The 22,400-nt window shown below is 35.9% G+C and overlaps 2 protein-coding genes across 5 annotated transcripts; both read left to right on the forward strand.

The window, feature by feature from the left end:
- Positions 1-21: 21 nt before the first annotated feature.
- LOC123194611 lies at positions 22-16,476 on the forward strand. Of its 4 annotated transcripts, none has more exons than XR_006497302.1 (22): positions 22-1,055; positions 3,692-3,807; positions 6,065-6,273; positions 6,560-6,679; positions 7,008-7,136; positions 7,224-7,349; positions 7,983-8,038; positions 8,114-8,213; positions 8,343-8,460; positions 8,818-9,027; positions 11,004-11,331; positions 12,146-12,239; positions 12,531-12,642; positions 12,855-13,126; positions 13,251-13,378; positions 13,541-13,775; positions 14,235-14,423; positions 14,549-14,838; positions 14,920-15,103; positions 15,221-15,226; positions 15,369-15,463; positions 16,006-16,023. XR_006497302.1 is itself a non-coding variant. In XM_044607898.1 (22 exons), the coding sequence occupies exons 1-22, from the start codon at positions 241-243 to the stop codon at positions 16,320-16,322; spliced, it is 4,308 nt and encodes a 1,435-aa protein (XP_044463833.1). In that variant the 5' UTR covers positions 23-240; the 3' UTR covers positions 16,323-16,476. The 4 variants fall into 4 exon arrangements, 3 of the variants coding, with proteins under 3 accessions (XP_044463833.1, XP_044463836.1, XP_044463835.1); XM_044607898.1 differs by adding an exon at positions 16,175-16,476 and having other exon boundaries at positions 23-1,055; positions 15,221-15,463; positions 16,006-16,091; XM_044607901.1 differs by lacking the exon at positions 15,221-15,226 and adding an exon at positions 16,175-16,476 and having other exon boundaries at positions 23-1,055; positions 15,293-15,463; positions 16,006-16,091.
- Positions 16,477-18,977: 2,501 nt separating this feature from the next.
- On the forward strand, positions 18,978-22,284 carry LOC123194612 (glutathione hydrolase 3). The gene is made up of 7 exons (XM_044607902.1): positions 18,978-19,387; positions 19,764-20,101; positions 20,185-20,703; positions 20,817-21,052; positions 21,130-21,394; positions 21,570-21,707; positions 21,790-22,284. The coding sequence occupies exons 1-7, from the start codon at positions 19,267-19,269 to the stop codon at positions 22,051-22,053; spliced, it is 1,881 nt and encodes a 626-aa protein (XP_044463837.1). The 5' UTR covers positions 18,978-19,266; the 3' UTR covers positions 22,054-22,284.
- The last annotated feature ends 116 nt before the right edge of the window (positions 22,285-22,400 follow it).

Below are 22,400 nucleotides of genomic sequence, written 5' to 3' on the forward strand. Positions count from 1 at the left end.
AAAACGGCACAGCCGTCCCGCACTTTCTCTGGCTTTAGTGTCCACCTGTTGTCTGTTGAGTTCTCTTCCTGTTTGTTTTAGTTTCACACCATTTTTCCTCACAAGCTTTCTTCATTTACACTCTTTACCTACTCCCTGTACAGCAAACCCACAATTCAATTCAATTCGCTGTTACTCACACTTGCCACCGCTCCAATTTCAATTTTGCCCATGTGATTGTAATGAGTATCTCTTCTCTAAATGGCCCAAATTTTGTTCATATTTACCATTTTAGCTTTCTTCACTCTAAACTCTTCCTTATCTCTGGATCCCAACGATTTCTCGCCTATAGAATTTGGTGTCGATTGGTTGTTTCATGGCGATTACACTCCTCCGTCACCACCACCGCCTCTATCGCCGCCTCATCCTCCTTCTCTCTTATGTGAAGCCGACCTTAACGGTATCGGTACTCTTGAAACGATTTGCAAGCTCAATTCCAGTTTAGTATTCCAAGATGATGACGTGTACATAGAAGGAGCTGGAAGTGTTCATGTACTTCCAGGTGTAAGTTTAAGCTGTCCGACTTTAGGTTGTTCCTTAACATTTAACGTTAGTGGTGATTTCATTTTAAGTCAAAACGCTACTTTAATTGCCGGGACGGTTTATATAACAGCTTTTAATGCTAGTTTGATCTACGGTTCGGTGGTGAATGTGACCGGGTTAGCCGGTGACCCACCAGCTCAGACGAGTGGGACCCCAGAGGGTGTGCAGGGCTCCGGTGGCGGCCATGGAGGGAGAGGTGCCAGTTGCGTCGTGGATAACATGAAGTTGCCGGATGATGTCTGGGGTGGAGATGCTTATTCGTGGTCGTCCTTGGAGGAGCCATGGAGTTATGGGAGTCAAGGTGGAACCACGAGTAAAGAGGAAAATTTTGGAGGAAAAGGCGGTGGGAGGATTCGGTTAGAGATTCAGAATGAGATTGAGGTTGGTGGGACCTTGATGGCTGATGGTGGTGATGGTAGTATCAAAGGCGGTGGAGGTTCTGGTGGTAGCATTTTCATCAAAGCTCATAGAATGTAATTTTTTTTTGAAATTATTTTTTTTCTCTTCTGTTAATTTTAGGTTAATGCAGTTGATTAATATTTATCTTATGTTCATTGGCTTGAGATTGTGAAGTTTTGTTGCTATCTGAACTTAAAATGAATATTATGACTTACTGGTTAGGGGTGTAGAAGAAACTATATGCAATAGATTGTAAAAGTAAAATCAACTTCTGGGAGGGAAAAAAGATTAGGGGAGCGGAATTTGGATGACACCATTTTTTTGTGGAAGGGAAACTTTGTGACATCTTGGAAATAGATGTTGACATTCTTAGGTCATCCAGGAGTGCAGTGAGCTTTAAGTACAGTGATGAATATTGGTATGAGAGGGGTGAATTCTCAAGGAGGCAAACACAGGATAGATTTCTGAGTGAATGGATGATTGTTCAGGTAGCAGTGAAATTTAAACTATAAAACAATAAAATCTGGAAATGTATTTACTTATGTGGCACTTTGTAAATATATCTAGATATGCTTAGGACATGCGATGTGGAGTTCTAAGCAGAATGATGAAACTGAGCCCCAGTTAAGTAAATTTAAGTGGGTGCATTTATTAGGTAGATATTGATAACCTATCCTATTATGTACATTGTATTTGGGCATTGACTAGGATTACACTTGACATTTCTCTGGTACATGCTTTATTAGATTTTAGCTAATTGGTTTTGAGGCCAAATTTGAACTATAAGAATATGTGTTTTGGTAGTAAGAAGTTAGTAGAAGCTTAAAAAAGTGTCTGTATACTGGTTGATGAATTTTAGAGCACAAGAGTTTCTCTATCTTTTGCTTAGAATATCGACACTTGGTGGATAGATGTGAAGAATATAGTCATGAAAACTAATAAATTTTGTGCTACCGGATAGTTTGAACCTTAATGGATGATTATAGATTTGATTGATCATAAAGAGATAGAAGTACAAATTCTTGACATAGCTTGGGGGGGGAGAGATGTTAGTCTTATGATTGGTTAATGAGGGATTGATGACCATCAAGACTCTGTCTGTTCATGGAGAACTTCTGTCTTGTTACTTTATAGCTGCTACAGATACTCTTGATGATGTCATGTTTGCAACAACTATTTGATGTAACAAAAAACAAGATCTAAAGAGTGTAAATGCCATTTAGTAAAGATGGTGGCCAAAAAATCACAATTACAGTCAATTCACATATGGCTGCTTGTTGAATTTAGGAGGTAAAGTTGAAGTGGACGTCTAGCATTAGCATGGACTTAGAGATGGATGCATGAAGTGAACATTTACTTGGGGGAAATTGTCGCCTATTACATACTTAGGATAAATAAAGGGAAAATTTGTGGATGGTATGTTCACTCTTTTGTGAATTCTTCTTATATTAGTATATCATTTTTGTTTATTATTTAAGAAAAAAATGGAATAAATGTGGAGCTTGAAATGCTAAATTTTATATGCTTATGAAAAATTATATGTGGAAAGGCATGTCATGGAGATGAGTGATATGTTTGGAAAGGACACTGTTACAAATAATTGTTCTTGCAGATATTTGGAATGCCATAAGGGATGGAATCTTTGAGAGATTATGATATATTCTATGCGAATCCTGTAGGCTTGAAGGACAATGCTTCTCTCTGTTCCTCTCTTTTTATTTTCATCATTTCTAAGTGTTTTTTTTTTTTTTCAAATATTTGATTTGCAAATAAAAATAGGAAAAAAGGAGAGTGAAGAAGAAAAAGAAAGAACATTATCTAGATCAGTGGAAATAGTTATAACATGTGTTGTGTTTCTTTATATAATTTGTGTAGCTCTTAGAATTCATGACAACTTATGAACTCTTGATGCTTCTTCTCGTAGAGGATTCAATGGTGTCTTTTGGTATAGTCGTTGGACATATGAAGGGTATGTTTTTTTACCGGTTATTCTACATTGGATCTCTTAAATTTGTTAGAAATGGAAGGATTTTAACAAAGCCAGTACCAGTTTTGAAGATGAATAAAAAGTTGTTATCACACTTAAAAGTTTTGTCATGCAGAGAAATGGACTTATTTGACTTAGTTTGAAATGAATTTAGCAGTATAGTATCTAAAAACAGTCTTTAGTACTAATATCTTTAAGTCTTAGAAGAAAAGTTTTGTGCAATGTTGAAATCCTGTTTTTCAACAAGAAGAGGATGACTTTAAGTAGTTTTATAAGTTAAAAACATTTGTCTTTTGAGAATGACCATGTTCTGTCAACAACTTTTTGAAATACAGTGCTGAACATGTTCTTTTGTCTGTTTTTCTTGTTTTTATCAGTTTTTGATAACAATACCCAACAACACTGTAGTTTTTCATATGGAGAATTCTGGGAAATGTTGTTTATGGTTACACAGGCTGTGTCCCTAATTCGGCAAAAGAACAACAGAAACACTTACAGAGGCATGCAGAAAGAGGATTTTTGTTTTATCTTCCATGTGGAATGGAGTTGATTTTTGGTCTTCTATTGTTTTGTTTTGTGTTGGTCATGTTATTTGGACTGTTTACACGTATTTTCCTTTCCCTTTTTTTGTCATAACTTAGCCTAATGCTTCAACTAAAACAATCAATAATATAAATGCCCTAGAGATTCTCTGGACTTATTTCCTTCTTCTATGAGGAGCAGGACTGGAAATGGCATAATAAGTGCAGCAGGAGGAAATGGTTTTGCTGGAGGCGGTGGTGGGAGAGTTTCTATCAATGTTTTTAGCAGGCATGATGAGACAGAGCTCTTTGTTCATGGTATGACTGAGACATTTAATTTTTCTCTTTTTTTTTTGAGTTTTCTGCTTTTATGACCACAGAAAAGAATGCATTGTGATTTTTGATAAAATTATATTGGAATTTATAATTTTAAGCTTTTTTGGGTGTTCTGAGATGACTCTTCTTTCTAAATGCTGTTGCTCTGAATGAGTAGAGTGGTTGGCAGGGAAGCATTAAGGAACAATTTGGTTTCACTAACTTGCAACTCTCTCTCTCTTGTTGAATCAGTTCTCTGCTTATTAACCAAAAGTAATTTAGCTTATGCCCCGTTTTTCGCCCTTTTAGCATGAAATGCATGAAAATTAATTCCTGAATTCCTGTTACATAATGACTCGGCAAAAGAAGGAAAATTTGAATTAATTCAGAAAGGTTCAATTTCTTTTTTATCATTAGACTCATATGTGAACCTGAGGGGTTATGAGGGGGGTAATTGCTCTAGCTGACATCCTGCAAAACTATTTTAACGGTTGTTCATATACAAGGAGCAGTTGCCTTGTCTGAAAAGGCCACTGCACTTGGCCCACTTTTACTTTAATGCTGCCAATCCTCAACCAATGTAATTAAAGCAAATGACAGTGAAATGCAGAAAATTATTGAAATTTGCATTAATTGTTGGCTGTATTTATGAAGAGCATCAAGTTTCTTATAATGATATCCCGTGTGAAAAGAAAAGAAATAATAAAAAACTCTCAGGTCTGGCTTTTGAGAGGCCAAAATCTCTCCTTAGAATTGTCTAGCTTTCAAGAGGCTAGACACTCTCAGTCAACCAGCCAAAGCTGCCCTGAAAACCCAAAGCAATAACCTCCTTCCCTTCCCTTCTCGTGCTGTCCCTTTTTATCCCTTTTCTCTCTTTTCCCTTAGCCATGTGGTCTTCTCCCTTAAGTGGTTCTCCCCTTTGTGGGCCATCAGCTCATTTGCTTTTATGCCTCCCAATTGTTTTGTCTCCTGAAGCAACAAATACGTGGTCCTAACAGGCTGCTTATGGTCATTGTATCCTTTTCCACACCATTTAGGTACACTTAGGAATCGTTTTTTCTGTGTTTGTATGTGTGTTGGGTGTGTATGCTAACTGGTGATTTTTTATCTGCTTTAATAGTCAACACTGATGTCTGACAAATCATCAAATATCATTTTATTAGTTTAAAAAAATTATTTTTATCCTGGGTATCATATGTTAATGTATGAGTAAATTTTTTTCTTCATGTTAACAATTAATGAAGTTCATTCCTCTCTCTCTCTCTCCATCTATGTATCTATATATATGTATATACATGTATGTATATATACATACATCTATCTGTATACATATACATGTATATACATCTATCTGTATATATAGATATTGGTGAAGAAGTGACAAACTAACTAAATAAAACTAAAACCAAAATCTTACAAAGTCTGCATATATATTTTAGTAGATCTCTATGGTTAAATCTTTAACTCAAAAAAAGACAGAGTTGATGCAAAATAATAGCCAGTAAGATGTGATAAAGTATAGTATATGAAAAAGACAAAACCTTGTTTTTCTGGAAAGCAATTTGGCATCAGCTACGTGATGGGGAAAAAGGCCCTTCGAGCAAATTTCTTGTTCTGCTCCTTGTTTAGACTGTTCAGATCTCTTCACCATTTTGTACTTCTCTATTTCTTATTAAATTTATTGCTATGTTCAAGGAAAAGAGACTGGAAATTTATTTACTTTTCATTTTTTCAAATTAGACTACATTTAACAAAGCTAGTTGTCACACTTATGCACCTAAATACTGCTGTTATGTGAATAGGATAAAACCTTTCTTTTTTTTTTTTTAGTTTATTATCATTGGCTCTTCTTGTTTATATGTACTACAGAATGGTTGGGTGGACAACCTAAATGTTCTTCCCTGAGATTATGTGACATGGAGTTTTAATCTAGGGCATGTATTATTTATAATTGAAACTTAATGCTTCTAACTCAACCTGTTTCCCGTGAGGATCTTTCTTTCTCTTATGATTCTGTGTTCACAATAAATTTTAAAACTTCAGCCTTAACTATTATGCTTTATGCCAATTGGCCCAATTTTACAGAATTAAGTTTGAGTTATTGCGGGGTTTCTTTCATGAATTTAAATTCTGATGTTACAGGCCTGCTTGGTTCTTCTTTTTCTTGGAGAGTTTCACGGGAGATTTTTCCTATAGTTTTTCTTTGGTAAGATATGGAACTACATCTTATTTACCAGATACTTGTCACTGTTGTTTGCAGGTGGAAGGAGTTTTGGCTGTCCTGAAAATGCTGGTGCTGCTGGGACATATTATGATGCTGTGCCTCGGAGGCTTGTTGTCAGCAATCATAATCTGCCCACAAATACCGACACACTTCTTTTAGAGTTCCCTAAACAACCACTTTGGACAAATGTTTATATCCGGGATAATGCTAAGGCTTCTGTTCCTTTGTTTTGGAGTCGTGTTCAGGTCAGTCAGAAATCAACGACTTGTGTCGTTGCTTGTATTTAATTAATAGTTATTGTCTTCTTAGTTCAAAGGTTCTTTATTTTTTTTACTATAAGACATTTATTTTGCAAGACTGTTCTCAAATAGTTATTACATATTTATGCAACATCATGACATTGGTTGGGGAAGTTCTTAGGACACCTTTGTCAGGATATTAGTGGCTTACCATTTCATCTTTGAATGCTTTTTATAAGAAATTTCAGATACTAAACGTGTCTTGATAGAGAATTTTGATTGTGTTACATAGGTTCGAGGACAAATTCACCTGTCAAGTGGAGCGGTTCTGAGCTTTGGGCTTGCACATTATGCAACATCTGAATTTGAATTGATGGCAGAGGAGCTTTTAATGAGTGATTCAGTTGTCAAGGCAAGTATTATACACCTATCTTTTAATAGCCAAATGTCTGTGTGCAAAGATATGTCAGCCAAACATCATTTTAGATATTTTCATTGAAATTATTGTCATCATCTTTAATTTCTTCTGATGTCAACATATCTTTGCTTCTCTTATAACTAATCTGGCAGTGGGTAAAAATTTTCTCATCTAAGCTGCTAAATCATTTAATCTTTTGGTGTATTTTTTTCTTGTTTTAATTTTTGTTATGATCACCTCTACCTTTTTTTCTTCTTGAAAGCTGCAATTATAATGATTTTAAATTATAATTTTTACTGTTCTGATTTCCATTTTAATATAGATATATGGGGCTCTACGTATGTCTGTCAAAATGCACCTTATGTGGAATTCAAAAATGCTTATAGATGCTGGTGCTGATGCAATTTTGGCAACATCCTTGCTTGAGGCTAGCAATTTAGTGGTTCTCAAGGTATTTACCTTCCTCATTTTCTTGTTAAGCAGACCACCATTAGTTATGTGTTTCAGTGAATTTAATGACTCCATCTTTGGTTGCCAGAATTCATCTGTGATACATTCTAATGCAAATTTGGGAGTTCATGGGCAAGGGTTTTTGAATTTGTCTGGACCAGGAGATATGATTGAGGCACAGCGTCTGATTTTGTCATTATTCTTCAGTATCAATGTAAGTTGAGGACTCCTCTACTTTTCTCCCAGCCTTTTTAAATGTTCCAACTCTATCCCATTTGATTTCTTGGTCTTTCCTCCACGTGTGTCGATTCAAAGCTTTCATCTGTAACTAATTCCACATCACCTTGTGGTGAATTTCCACAGCTGGCCCTCGTCCTTTGATATACTTTGACGATGGGTGGTCTGTCAAATACCAAATCAAATTACTTGGTATACAAATTCTTCAATAGTTACAAGGGGAAGAGAAATGATAAAGATGTTAAAACCTTCCCTTATATAATCGTATCGATTATGCTTATGTGAGAGACTTGCAGCCTTTTGTATAAGAAGACTGTGGATTGTCATATATGTCTGACTTCAAATTTACAAATTATCTCTGTCCGTATAGTTTGTTTTGTTAATGTGTCTTTCTAGGAGAATAAAGTAAATATGAATCACATAGACTTGCAGACATGCACATTGTCTCACTTATGTATTTGTTTATTTATGAATTTTCTTGATTTTTTTCAACCCATGTATGGTTTATTGCTGTTTCTACGTTTCTTTAAATTTTCATGTGTGATTTGATTAGTAATTTGATAATTTAGTGCTGGAATTGTTCTTGCAATTTACTTTCTGTTAATTGAAGGTTGGACCTGGATCTGTGCTACGAGGTCCCTTGGAGAATGCTAGTAATAATAATACGTAAGTTGTGAATTAAATGAAAACTACTACCTCTATTTATATTCAATTGATTAATAATTTTTAAAAAACTGGTAGGAGACCTCGGCTCTACTGTGAACTTCAGGATTGCCCTGTGGAACTACTTCACCCGCCAGAAGATTGTAATCTGAACTCTTCATTGTCCTTCACACTTCAGGTGTCCCCTCAGCCAGAATGAACACTAAGTGCATATCTTGGTTAGATTAGTGCATGACTGATTGTGCCATGGCTTTGGACTTTGGACTTTGGGTTTCTTAATAATTGTTACCTTGTATTTGCTCTTCAGATTTGTCGAGTTGAAGATATAATTAATGAAGGCATCATAACTGGATCTGTTGTTCACTTTCACTGGGTTAGAACTGTTGTTGTCCATGCTTCGGGAGTAATCAGTGCATCTGGACTAGGTGAGTCTCTCTGTACACATAAACAAATCGAAGGATCAATGTCACCGTCTCTTTATGTAGATTTTGACATAAGTTGTGAACCATAAATTCATGCACTTATAATGGTTGGGTCCCTTTTACATGATGGTTGTTGTAGCTTGAAAATGGAAAATATGAGATCGGGTGTCAATCAAGCCAAGTAATTTGATCTATGGACTACTTGTCATAATTTGTATGTATGTACATTATATAAAGCATTTAAAAAATTGGAGCAGCACTGACTTGCTCATGCAGAGTTGAAGTTTCTGAGTTCCAGCAAAATAATCTCATTCTAGGGTAAAAGTTATTTAATGAAATAGTAATTTGGATTATGTGCAGGGTGCATTGGTGGGGTGGGAAGAGGAAAAGTCTTTGAAAATGGTCTTGGTGGTGGTGGTGGGCATGGTGGAAAAGGTGGGGAGGGATATTATAACGGTAATTTTATTGAGGGTGGTTCTGCATATGGGGATGCTGATTTGCCTTGTGAGCTTGGTAGCGGTAGTGGAAATAGTAGTCTAGCTGGTGCAACTGCTGGTGGCGGCATTGTAGGTAAGCTTGTTGACTTTATGAAATAATTATTTTATTTTTTAATTATTTCTTCTATACTTAAGGTCAGAATTGAAGAAATTTGGAATCAGTTGCAATGTGTACATCAAACCCTTCATGCTTATGCATAAATTACAGTCTCATTGGGAATTTAGGGCATCTTGTTCCTTGATTTAGAGTTATGCCTCTCCTTCTGTATTTTTTTCCTTTTCTCGCTTATTGACTAAAAGCATTGGAAGTCTCCTGTTTTTTTAATCTTTTGTTTCTGATATATATTGCTACAATGCTAGCTATTATATAGAATTCTTTTACATAGATAATTAGTAGCTAAGATAAGTCTATATAATAAAAAAAACTAAAAGATTAGATAAGTTCTAGCCTAGACAATAAGATAGATTTTAAATAAATAATATATATTACCTCTGAATAATCTAATTTGATAACTCAGAACTTTTACACTCACCCTCAAGCTTGTGCAGAAATATCCACCATTCCCAGCTTGGACATTAGGTTATCAAAAATTTGTTTTGTCAGAATATTAGCTGTTTGTTGAACAGTAAAGTAAACAACACACACGAGCTTCTCTTCTATCTTCTCTATGATAAAATGATGATTAATTTCTATATGTTTGGTTTTGTCATGATAGCTGGGTTATGTGCAATACTGTTAGTTGCCCTGTTATCACAGTAGAGCTTCATAGGTTCTTATCCTTTAATGTTAAGTTTTACTCTAAGCCTTCTTAGCCACATCAACTTGCATATACCATGTGTCATTGATCTAAATTCAGCCTCCACGCTGCTCTTAGCCACCATAGATTATTTCTTACTCCTCCAGGTTGCCAAATTCCCCCAAACAAAGGTGCAATTCTGAGGTTTGATCGTCTATCATTTATTGATCATGCTCGGTCAGCATCTGTGAATGCTTCAATCCTTTGGTTAGTGTTTATCTAAAAAAACAATCCCTTACCTGGAGTCTTTTTTAGATATTGCAAAATTTGGTTCACAACCTACAAATGCTTCTCTTATGGAGTATGCGTGTGTTGGCTCATGACACTCACAACAAAGGTAGTATTTGGCTTTGTGTGTGATAGATAAATTAATGTACTAATCAATCTTTGTTATCGTCCCTTGTTTATTGGTATATCTAGAATCCATAGGAGTTTCACTGGCTTTACAACACCCAACATCCCAATCTCCAGTCGGGCTGGACTCGAGCCAAGCCAGCTCGAGCTCGGCTCTGTTGAGCCCGAAACGAGCCGGGCTTGGCGGAGCTCGAGCTGGCTCGATAGATTTTTTTTAAAAAATTTTATACAAAACGACGTCGTTTTGACCAATATATATTAAAAGCGACGTCGTTTTGATAACGAAAAATGAGCCGAACCGAACTTGAGCCTGAAACGAGCCGAGCCGAACTCGAGCCGCCCATATATGAACCGAGCCTAGCTCGAGCTTGCTGCGAGCCAGGCTCGGCTCGGCTCGACTCAAATCCAGCCTTAGTCTCCAGTAGCAAATCTAGGATATATTTCCTTTGTGAAACTGCAATTTCTCTCTTACTTCTAGCAACTTAATCCTTAGGAAATGTTTAGATGCCCAAGGTCTTTTATCTCAAAATCCATGGCAAGCACCTTCTTCACCTACTCCATTTCCTCTAGATTGTCTCCTGGTAGAATTATATCATCCACACATAATATTAGAATAGTGGTTTTGGTATTCGTACGCTTGAAGAAGAGAGTATGATCAGCCTGCCTTTGAGTCAAACCATTGCTCCTAAAAACCTTAGTAAACTTCTCAAATATCACCTGGAAAGAACAGATAAGCAAGAATAAATAGTGGTATATGTGCAATCATTGATGTAGCCTTATTGTTCAAGTTAGGCTATGATCTAACTATTAATGGGATGTTTTAAATTACATTATGGATTTTATTTTATTATTTTTATCCTTATGGATAGTTGCTTTATATTTTCATTTTCTTGGACAGTGATGGGTTCATTGGAGCACTCATTGGCAAGTTTATCTGTTTACGGTTCACTTAGAGCTGATGGAGAAAGCTTTGGAGAAGATATCCACCAAAAATATATCAGGCTTTTCTCAAACATAGGTCCTGGGGGTGGATCTGGTGGAACCATTCTTTTGTTTATTCATACATTGGTGCTTGGTCATTCTGCTCTTATCTCAACTTCTGGGGGACATGGCAGGCCAAATAGTGGTGGTGGTGGTGGTGGAAGGGTTCATTTTCATTGGTCAAATATACCAACTGGGGATGAGTATCTACCCTTAGCAAGTGTTGAAGGAAGTATCCATGCTAGGTTTGTATTTTACAAAAAAAAATATTAATATGCAGCAGTTCTGATATATTTTCTCACATTAAATATTATTGAATAATTAGGTCCCTCTTTATATTTTATGGTTTGTCATTTGGTTGCATCAGTCCTTAACATGTTTTAAAAAAATTTCTGAAAAGGGGTTCTATGGTTGGTGGTTTTAACTCTTTTTACTATGTTGGAGTGATAAAAACTTCATCTATCAAGCAGATTTGTTTCATCCTATTATTCAGGTTTCTACATAATTTTAATAGATTTGTTACATATATCATGCTAATAGAATTGTTACATCCTATTGCTGGGTTTTATATTTAATAGACCCAGGAAACTGGAATGCAATGATTTATGGCTTTTCAGAATGTTTGAATTATCATGCTTTACTTGACTGAAGAAGGGTGTGGGCAAGAGATCTAACATCTTTCATATTAGTTGTTTTGAAATTTGTGTGCTGCTATAAGATTTACAGTCTCTTTTTTCAGAAACAGAAAGGTTGGAATTATGTACCAATAAAATGTTTACATTTTTAGATGTTTGAACATAAATCTCCTATAGTGGTCTGGATAAGTTTCTAATCGTTGAAAGAGTGTGTTGTTTTCTCAAGCATCTGGTAGACCAAAATTTTAAGAGAAGTGTCCAACAAGTCAAAAGTACTTGGTTGTCAATTACCAGATTGTCCTGACATTCTTTTGCTTTGTGCTGATGTCATTTTCCTTAGCATTTGGCCCTTTGTTATTAAAAATTAACTTTGATAACTTAGTGAATTTAGTTGGATTTTAAGCATTTTTTCCCTTTATGGCAGGGGAGGATTTGGTAGAGGTGAGGGTCTTGCTGGAAGAAATGGGACAGTTACAGGGAAGGCATGCCCTAAAGGTCTTTATGGAATCTTTTGTGAGGTAGCTTGGAGTTTTAAAATCATTTTTTATATTATAATACCGCTTCTATGGTTTTGGGCAATGTCTAATATCGATCAAAGAGTTTCATGTAAAATTGGTGGGGAAGGTGAAATATATTGATTCCGACTGTAGTCTAATACCCATTTTTGTGTTAGTTTGTCAGCTTCAACTTATTTTACAACTCATTTTTCAAATTTATACTTTTACTTGGTATTGTCTCTAATTATTTCTTGCTAGTTTAAACTTTTAACATCCTTTCTCATCCTTACTATTTGAGTAATTGTACTGCAGGAATGCCCTGTTGGGACTTTCAAGAATGCTAGTGGATCTGACAGAGTTCTTTGTCATAATTGCGCATCCTCTGAGCTTCCACAGCGTGCCGTATATATCACTGTACGAGGTAGTTTGTAAAATTTTATATTGCTGCTTGTATATGTAAGTAGGTGTTTATCTTTACTGTTTGCATTTCTTTAAGGTTGCATTTGGCTTCAGGTTTTTTTTTTTTTTTAATTTTTCAATAATGCTTGAAATTTGTTTGACCTTGGAAGCCTTATGGTTTTGAGATTCTTCTTAGGCGTTGTTTTATTCTTAAATGTCATACTATCTATTTAACAGGTGGTGTCACTGAAAGTCCTTGTCCGTACAAGTGCATTTCTGACAGATATCACATGCCACACTGTTATACAACACTTGAAGAGTTGGTATACACTTTTGGTGGACCATGGCTATTTGGTCTTATACTGTTAGTTCTCCTCATCCTGTTAGCTCTTGTTCTTAGCGTTGCACGGATGAAATATGTGGGTGGGGATGAATTGCCAACTCTCGTGCCTGCTCCTCGGGCCTCTCGAATAGCTCACTCCTTCCCTTTCTTAGAGTCTTTGAATGAGGTAAATCTCCAATTACTTCTTGCTTTATTTATGTTCATCCATACTAACCCAATTAACAGCAACATTTGGAAGACTCTGCAATTGGTTATATATTATAATTAGGGTTATGATACTTGCCTTTCAGGTTTTGGAGACGAGTAGAAATGAAGAGTCCCAGAGTCATGTGCATAGAATGTATTTTATGGGGCCCAATACTTTCAGTGAACCTTGGTATTTACCTCACTCTCCTCCTGAGCAAGTAATGGATATTGTGTAAGTTTTCCCTGATTCTCTAGTGGCAATTTATTATGTAGTAATATATTCTTCATTATGAGAAGCTTGAAGAACATTACATATTTATCTATTTATTTATAGTTTTTTATTATCTAATTTACTTATATATATTTTTTGTTTTACTCATCATTTACATGATAGATATGAGGATGCATTCAATAGATTTGTGGATGAGATTAATGGTTTAGCTGCATATCAGTGGTGGGAAGGATCTATCTACAGCATTCTTTCCATTCTTGCTTATCCACTGGCATGGTCCTGGCTTCAACGTTGCCGAAAAAAGAAATTACAACAACTTCGTGAATTTGTTCGGTCAGAATATGATCATGCTTGCTTACGTTCTTGCCGTTCACGTGCTCTCTATGAAGGGCTTAAGGTTAATTTCTTCTAAAACATATTCCAAATGTTACTATGAGTTAGATGGTAACATGAATTGCTGTTAAGGAATGTATAGGTATTTTGGTACAGAAAAAATAAGAAATTAAAACTAAACATTTAATTTACAAAACGTGAAAATTCTAGGAATTTTTATTATCTGGAGCTGAGTTCACCCTTTAACCCATTCCTTTGATAGTTATATGATACGATACACTGCTCTCTTCAATGTTGATGGTTTAACATTCTTCTGTAGTTGTCTTAGAGGAAAATGACTTTGGACATCCATAAGCTGTTGTGAAAGATTTATGTTACTCATTTACTTTCCTCTTCTGCTTCAGCTTAGGCAATGTTGTGTAGATGCAATTGTCTCATTTTGTCTACATAAGTGTGTATCCTTTTATTCTATTTTAATTTTAATGGAATTTACAACTTTCCTGTGTACTGTGCCACACTGCAGGTAGCTGCAACTGCTGATCAAATGCTGGCATATGTTGACTTTTTCCTTGGCGGTGATGAGAAGAGATCTGATCTTCCTCCTCGTCTTCAACAAAGGTTGCCAATGTCAATAATATTTGGGGGAGATGGAAGCTACATGGCTCCCTTCTCTCTTCAGACTGATAACATTCTTACCAGCCTTATGAGTCAGGTATATTGTTTGTTAGTTCATAAAGTAGTACTTTTTGTGAAATCTTCTACTGAGTTGCCTTTCTTTTCCAGGGTTCTGTGTAATGAACTGTTCCCTGTTAATTTTTCTTTTTCACCACTTTACAGTCTGTTCCACCAACCATATGGTATCGACTAGTGGCAGGTCTAAATGCCCAACTGCGCTTGGTTTGCTGTGGACACTTAAAGATTACTTTAGGTCATGTTATCAGTTGGCTTGAAACACATGCAAATCCTATTTTAAGTACATATGGTATTCGTGTTAATCTTGCATGGTTTCAACCTACTTCTTCTGGATATTGCCAGTTTGGACTTGTGGTATGTGCCATTGAAAATGAAAGTCTGGCACAATCTATCGAAGGTCAAGATGGGCCTTTGCTACATGAGCAGCCATCATGGTAGCAACTGTTTCCCCTGTGACCATTATACCATTTGGCTTGAATTTTTTCTCACTTGTAATCACTTGCTATTACATGCAGTTTGCTCAGATCAAGTAGGGAAGGCACACTAGATTATTTGAGGGTCAGCGAACATCTAATGACACGGAGAAGGATATATGGAGGAATTTTGCTTGCCAAGAGCTTACGAACTCTCAAAACAAAGAGGACTATCTATTATCCCTTTTCCTTCGTTGTTCATAATTCTAAACCTGTTGGTCATCAGGTAGTGGAATTGTTCATGCTTCCAGTATTGTGATTGATTTGTACGCTTTCTTTTTCCAATATTTTTATTAATGTCTTAAGATAAAATTTTAATTTTTTTTCTATCTCAATATTGCAGGATCTTGTTGGTTTGCTAATCTCAATACTTCTCCTTGCCGATTTTAGCTTAGTTTTGCTTACTTTGTTGCAGATGTATTCTATATCACTGCTCAACTTCTTCTTAGTTTTGTTTATCCTTCCTCTTGGTCTACTGTTTCCATTTCCAGCTGGAATAAATGCTTTGTTCAGTCATGGACCTAGACGGTCAGCAGGCCTTGCTCGTTTATATGCTCTGTGGAATGTGACATCCTTGATCAATGTTGTAAGATTTTTCAAGCCCCTTCTTTTAAATAATTGGAAGGTTGAAAATTTGCTGTATTCTTTTGCATACTTCCATCAACTGCTCGTAATTTAAACAATTTATGTGTTCTTTTTGAATCACCATTTTATTTCGTGAATGAAACGTGTTTGTTTCTATAATAAATTGCTTGATATCTGTCCTCGTGGTGAAATTTGATGTGTGTGTGCCAGTAAGGTAACTAGTAACAAAACTTGGAATTGTATGAAATGCGAAGAAATTATTTGCTAACCCTGATCGTTGTATGCATTTGTGGCCTCAAATGTTTGTATTAGCATTGTCATTGAAGAACTATATAATATGATAAAGAGGGGGTTTATTGCTTCAAGTTTCAAGTTGTACTCCTGTTTTGCTTTTATAGTTTATGGAATTTAGAGATTATTATTCTGAATTTTAAACCTTTGTGATGAATCCATAAAGCTGCTTCCTGGGCTTATTAATGTGCATGATGTTAAAAGAACACCAAAAGTGGATATATTCTGAATCAAGTTTCTTTCTCATGACAGGCAACTGCATTCATATGCGGATTTGTTCATTATAGAGCCCACTCAAGTAAAAAACATACAAACTTTCAATCCTGGAATTTTAGTGTGTAAGTATGTTTGACTAGGCAGCCTTCTGGTAGGCATAGTTGTTTATATGATTACTGAAATCTGTAAAATTTGATGGGTGCAGGGATGAAAGTGAATGGTGGATGCTTCCTTGTGGATTGGTGTTGTGTAAAATAATTCAAGCCAGACTGATTGATTACCATGTGGCAAATCAAGAAATACAAGATTACTCACTCTATAGCAATGACCCTGATTTATTCTGGCAGTCATGAACAAAATAGTTCAGATAAAGGTTGTTGAATGTGTGTTGAGAGAATAGGCGAGTATAGTGTGCTGTAGATACACAATTCAATTAAGTTAATAGTTTGTAATTTGTGGATTGGCTGTGCCTCATTCCTTGCTTTCAAAAGGTGGTTTATTTATTTATTTATTTATTTTTGGGTAAATAATTATAACCATGCTTTCCTTCTGTTCCGTTTTCTGCAGCAGAATTTAGCTTATTTCTTACCATTTATATAAATTTATTTTACGGTATTAAATTGAACAAATTTGTAACAATTTACTAACTACTTTGAAGATACTTTTATTCAAATTATTTTGTTTTTAAAATGATTTAATGGGATGATATATATAAAGAAACGGCTTCAAAGCTGGTGACTATTAGAGTGAATCACATTTTCCTGCCTAAGGTGTGCTCTTAAAACACTTTTGAGCTCTACCCAAATTGAAGCCCAAGCTGAGGAAGAAGAAGCTTTTGGAGATTTTACGGACTTTGTAGGCAGATCTAATTCTGTTTAAGCTCACAAAGGAGGAAAATTTGATCAGTCTAAGAAAATGATCAACACATCAACATATATCCTGTACTCTATATGCAGATGACAAGTGAAGGATTGAGATGTTGTTGACACTTTTAGATCAATGATTGAGACGTTGTTGATACCCATTTATTTAGCTTAATAATTTTAGCTTTATTAGACATGGGGAGATTTAGACTCCAATGTGAGTAATAATTTAAATTGTCGTCTAGCGTTGATTGATTCTTTTAGGATAAATCAGTATAATTATTTTACTGTTTATTATAACTATTATGTCAGACAAACTTAAAATGTGTAAAAGTTTGAATCTTTACTTTCTTCTATATAAACAGAGAGAATGTAACATATTATATAAGAGTTTAAAATTTAAGAAAATTCTTTTGTTCTTCTCTGAAGGATTCACTTGTTTCGAAAAGTAATTACAAAGTATTTTTGTTTCAAACCTATATTCTCAAGATTAAATATCCTCACTCTTGTCACTAAAGCTATCTCATAGAGGATAGAAGTGTTTTAAGGCCAAACTTTGGATGGGAAAATTACTCTTAACTAAATATGGTCTTGAATGGTACCTAAGAAGCACGGAAACGCACAGCAGTGTGCGTTTTCACGAATCCAAAACGTTTCGGTTTTTGAAACGGCCCAAAACTGGTACGAAACGTTTCGGAGCCGTTTCGGTAATTTTAGATAAAAGGGAAACGTGTTTCTTTAACAGAAAGAGTTTCCTATGCATACCAGAATTTTGAAAATGTATCCTAAATGGATTCTGAAAGGATTTTGAAAGTAAATAACAAAAATAGTTTCCTGTGCGTAATAGTCTGCTGGGCGTCTTCTCTTCTTTGCTGTCAATCTCCTTTGCCATCAATCTGCTGGGCGTCTTCTTCTTCTGTTGGGCATCTTCTTCTTTTCTTTGCTGTCCTGGGCGTCTTCTTCTTCTGTTGGGCGTCTTCTCTTCTTTGTTGTCAATCTGTTGGACGTCTTCTTCTTCTGCTGGGCATCTTCTTCTCTTCTTTGTTGTCCTGGGCGTCTTCTTCTTCTGCTGGGCATCTTCTTCTTTTCTTTGTTGTCATGGGCGTCTTCTTCTTCTGTTGGGCGTCTTCTTCTTCTACTGGGCATCTTCTTCTCTTCTTTGCTGTCCTGGCCGTCTTCTTCTTCTACTGGGCGTCTTCTTCTCTTCTTCTTCTTCTGTTGGGCGTCTTCTTCTCTTCTTTACTATTTTTTAAATTTTTTTCATTATATTTTATTTGATGGCTTTGATATTGACCCTTGGAAATTATTATTTTGATGAAATAATATTGAGTTTGTAGGTTGATTTATTTACATTTTGATAAAATATATTGATTTATATACATGTTTATTTTCCATTTTAAAAGATGAATATATAAGTATTGATTTAATTTATACATACATATTTCAAGAACTTGAATTTGTAATTTATTTTTGGTATAAAATTATTTTGTTATATATTATTTTAAATTGCTTGGAAAAAATCAATTGGTATATTTTTTTAATTAAAATATAAGTTATTGTATTTTTTTTATAAAAATTTCATATTTATAAAAAAAACCTTATATTTTTTATATTTACACATTTTCTCACATTTCTGTTTTCTACTTTTTTAAGAAAATACGTTTCCACGTTTCCGTTTCCTTGTTTCCGTTTCCGTGCTACCTAGAATGGTACTATACAAGTCTAAAAATCAATTTGAACAACTTTTGTGACCCTTAAAGCCGGTCAAACTATAGTTTATCAATTTGGGTTTGGCTACTTAGATTTTCTGTTGTAAATTTTCAAATATTTATGCAGGGAATCTGTTGACAGACGTTGGCGTAGGTAGTGACAAGATGGCAAGGAAATGGCGTCCACACATTGAAATATTTCAACTATTGTATGGGTCCTCTCCTTTGATTAAAATTTGATGTCATCGCAAACGTTAATTTAATTGCGTTTCTTTTCTGATCAGTAGAATACACAAATTTTTGCTTTTTCAATATCAATCATCTAAATTTAATTCTAATTTTCTAAATAAAAATAAATATTACGATGCTTAAATTTTCCCATATTCAGTATATATATATGTATATTGGCCCACCATTTTCACACTAAAACAGGAGAGAATAATCCAATTTTCTTCAGCACCGCGCGTTCTGTGTTAACAATTTGATCGCTGTTGTTTCTTACCGGATGTATATATTTGGCAAAAGCTGATTGGCCACCTGAGAGATTTTCACTGAGACCAGTCTTGATTGAATTTGAATTCAAGGGGTGATTCCATTGCTGACACAATCGATACAACATTAAAATATTCAGTATATAAGTTGCAAGAAACCAGGACAATCACCAACTCTTCAACCTTCACCATTTACAACTAACTTCTCTTCTTCTTCTCTTCCGCTGTCACCAAATGAGGCCACGCACCACCTTGGATGCTCCACTTCTCCCCAGCAATGATCTGCATACTATTAAGAAGAACAAGGGTTGGACCAGAATTCTATGGCTGCTTTGCGTTTTATTAACTATATCAAGTCAGTTCTCCTCTTCTTCCATCTCTTTCCGTTAATTTCTGTGAATTCTTTAGTTTCTTTTTCTGGCCTTTTTGGATGGATTGATTTATTTCAGCAAAATAATTGAGTTTGAGATACATGTATCCATTAAGAATGCACTTCATTTTATTTTTAGTTTTTTTTTGGGTTACATGTTAATCATAAGATTATAGTTTCAAATTTGTTTGAATTTTGAGGTGGGTTGTGGCTACTTTTTGCGCATCAAATTATGTTTAGCTCTTTAATTATGTCATAGTCAAGCTTGAATTCAAGTTAGATTTGCATATATGCTAGCAATTTTTATTCTTAGTTGGTCATTATAATCAATTCAGTGCTGGGTATGTTGTTTGTATTTCAGTTGTTGGCCTCATATTCAAAGATGACTTAAGTTGTTGGTTACTGAGAGGAGAATACAAGTGCAATGGAAGGATTGAATTGAATGATGCTGATATCATTGAGTCAGATCAAGGTGTTGTTGCAGCTGATGATGCTCGTTGTTCTGAAATTGGCGCTTCAATGCTTAGACAAGGTGGGCATGCTGTTGATGCTGCAGTGGCAACAGCATTCTGCCTTGGTGTTGTTAATCCAATGGCAAGTGGAATAGGAGGTGGGGCATTTATGATTGTTCGTTCTTCATCAACCTCCCAAACTCAAGCTTTTGACATGAGAGAAACCGCCTCTCTTGCTGCTTCGCAGGTTCATAATTCTCTCTTTCTGCAAATATGGACTGGTTCAAGTTGTGTCTTTTGGCTGTTAACATTGTTATTGTCATCAAACAGAATATGTATGAAAACAATCCTGAAGCCAAGTATTCAGGTGCTCTCTCTATGGGAGTTCCTGGTGAGATAGCTGGCCTTCATGAAGCTTGGTTGAAACATGGGCGTTTGGCTTGGACTGCTCTGTGCCAACCTGCCATAAAACTTGCCAAAGATGGTTTTGCAGTTGCTCCATATCTTGGATTATGCATAGCTAAAAATGCAGATATGATCGTTAATGACCCAGGCTTAAGGAAAGTGCTTGCACCGAATGGGAAATTGTTACAAGCAGGTGATACTTGCTACAATGTTGAGCTAGCTCAAAGCCTAGAGGCAGTGGCAGAACAAGGACCACAAGCCTTCTATAATGGAACTGTTGGTGAGAAGTTGGTGAAAGATGTGAGAGAGGCTGGTGGGATTTTAACAATGGAGGATTTAAGGAATTACAAGGTTGATGTAGTGGATGTAATGTCTGTGAATGTGCTGGGCTATACTGTATACGGAATGCCACCGCCATCGAGTGGAACAGTTGGGATGTCCATGGTGGGTAAAGCTTTTTTTCCTTTCCCTGCATTTCCTGTACTCTCTGTATTTCTTCGTTTTCATAGTTGTGAAAGTATGTAGATGTGATCACTCTAAATATTGATGTTAAACAGGTTTTAAACATCTTTGATAGCTATGGAAGTTCAGATGCTGCAAAAGGAAATCTTGGTTTACATCGGTTAATTGAAGCACTTAAACACATGTTTGCTGCTAGAATGAACTTAGGCGACCCTAATTTTGTTGATGTAAACAAATCTGTGTCTGAAATGCTTTCATCATCTTATGCCAAGCAAATTCAGCAAAAAATATTTGACAACACCACCTTCTCTCCAGACTACTATATGTACAGGTATGATAACTGCAAAAATTTTTGGTGGTGTTGTCATGAATTCATGAGTGTGAATTGTTTGAGTCCTCAATGTGCAGGTGGAGTCAGCTTAGAGATCATGGAACAAGCCATTTCTGCATCGTAGATGCTGATCGAAATGCTGTGTCGATGACAACTACTGTTAATTATCCTTTTGGAGCAGGGATACTCTCTCCTTCTACGGGCATTGTGCTCAATAATGAGATGGGAGACTTCTCAATACCCTCAGAGATATCCCCTGATAAGTTACCACCAGCTCCAGCAAATTTTATCAAACCAAACAAGCGACCGTTGTCTTCGATGACACCTGTGATCATTACTAAGGTACTAATGTCATCCTGTTCGTATTTCTTCTTTCTCGGAGCTTTACTCTCAGGAAAGGTAGAAATGATGGTGACTTAACATGCAACTCTATAAACTAGTTAAGAAAAGCAATTGCTCTGTTGTGTTTGAGGTCTTGTTTTGAGATAAAGATCATTTTTATGTCCTTCCGTGGCAGGATAATCAACTGGCTGGGGTTATTGGAGGAAGTGGTGGAATGTACATTATTCCAGCAGTAACCCAAGTTTTTCTTAACCATTTTGTCTTGGGGATGGAGCCTTTAGCTGCTGTTCAGAATCCAAGGGTCTACCACAAGGTTCATAATTTTTTCCTATTAACATATATCATCACACTGAATTCAGAAACAGCTCCTGATTTTGCCCTACTTTTTTCTGCAGCTAATACCAAATAAGGTTTTATATGAAAACTGGACTGTAATTGATGGTGATCGCATTGAGCTCGCGGATGAAAGAAAGCTTTTCTTGGAAGAGAGGGGTCACCAGCTGGAGGCTAGAGCAGGGGGAGCTATTGTGCAGCTTGTTGTTCAAAACCTGCAAAACCCCATCAAGATAGGCAGAAAAATTGGAAAAGATCAAATATTCCGAGGGACACTCACAGCTGTGAGCGACCCCAGAAAGAATGGGAAGCCAGCAGCCATTTGATTTGGTACTCATTTCCAGGTGGATATACATAGCAGAAAGGTAAATAGGCAATTAGCCGGCCTTGCTCAGGAGCTTTACTGTATAGTTATTATGTAGATGTCAACACATTTCATGTACCTATGTGAATTGGGGATCTACTCCTATTGAAACATGTCCTCATCCACAAAGGAAATTGTATGATCAAACATTTTTCAGATATTAGTTCAATAAATTATAAGAATTGTAGCCTCATTTGAACTCTGTTAGTATTGCGGAAGGAGTTTTCAGACCGAAACATCACCCCAATGGCGTCTAGCTGGGGTAGCTCAACACTTGCTTATCAGATTTTAATGAAGATACTTCAAACT

The sequence above is a fragment of the Mangifera indica genome, chromosome 13 (assembly GCF_011075055.1).
Source record: "Mangifera indica cultivar Alphonso chromosome 13, CATAS_Mindica_2.1, whole genome shotgun sequence".
NCBI lineage: Eukaryota > Viridiplantae > Streptophyta > Magnoliopsida > Sapindales > Anacardiaceae > Mangifera > Mangifera indica.

Coding starts and splice junctions, on each gene's coding strand:
- LOC123194611 (XM_044607898.1), top strand. CDS start 241: ATGGCCCAAATTTTGTTCATATTTACCATTTTAGCTTTCTTCACTCTA. Junction 7,350..7,982: donor CATTATTCTTCAGTATCAAT/GTAAGTTGAGGA, acceptor TGTTAATTGAAG/GTTGGACCTGGATCTGTGCT. Junction 12,240..12,530: donor TTTATGGAATCTTTTGTGAG/GTAGCTTGGAGT, acceptor ATTGTACTGCAG/GAATGCCCTGTTGGGACTTT.
- LOC123194612 (XM_044607902.1), top strand. CDS start 19,267: ATGAGGCCACGCACCACCTTGGATGCTCCACTTCTCCCCAGCAATGAT. Junction 21,053..21,129: donor CCAGACTACTATATGTACAG/GTATGATAACTG, acceptor CTCAATGTGCAG/GTGGAGTCAGCTTAGAGATC. Junction 21,395..21,569: donor CACCTGTGATCATTACTAAG/GTACTAATGTCA, acceptor CTTCCGTGGCAG/GATAATCAACTGGCTGGGGT.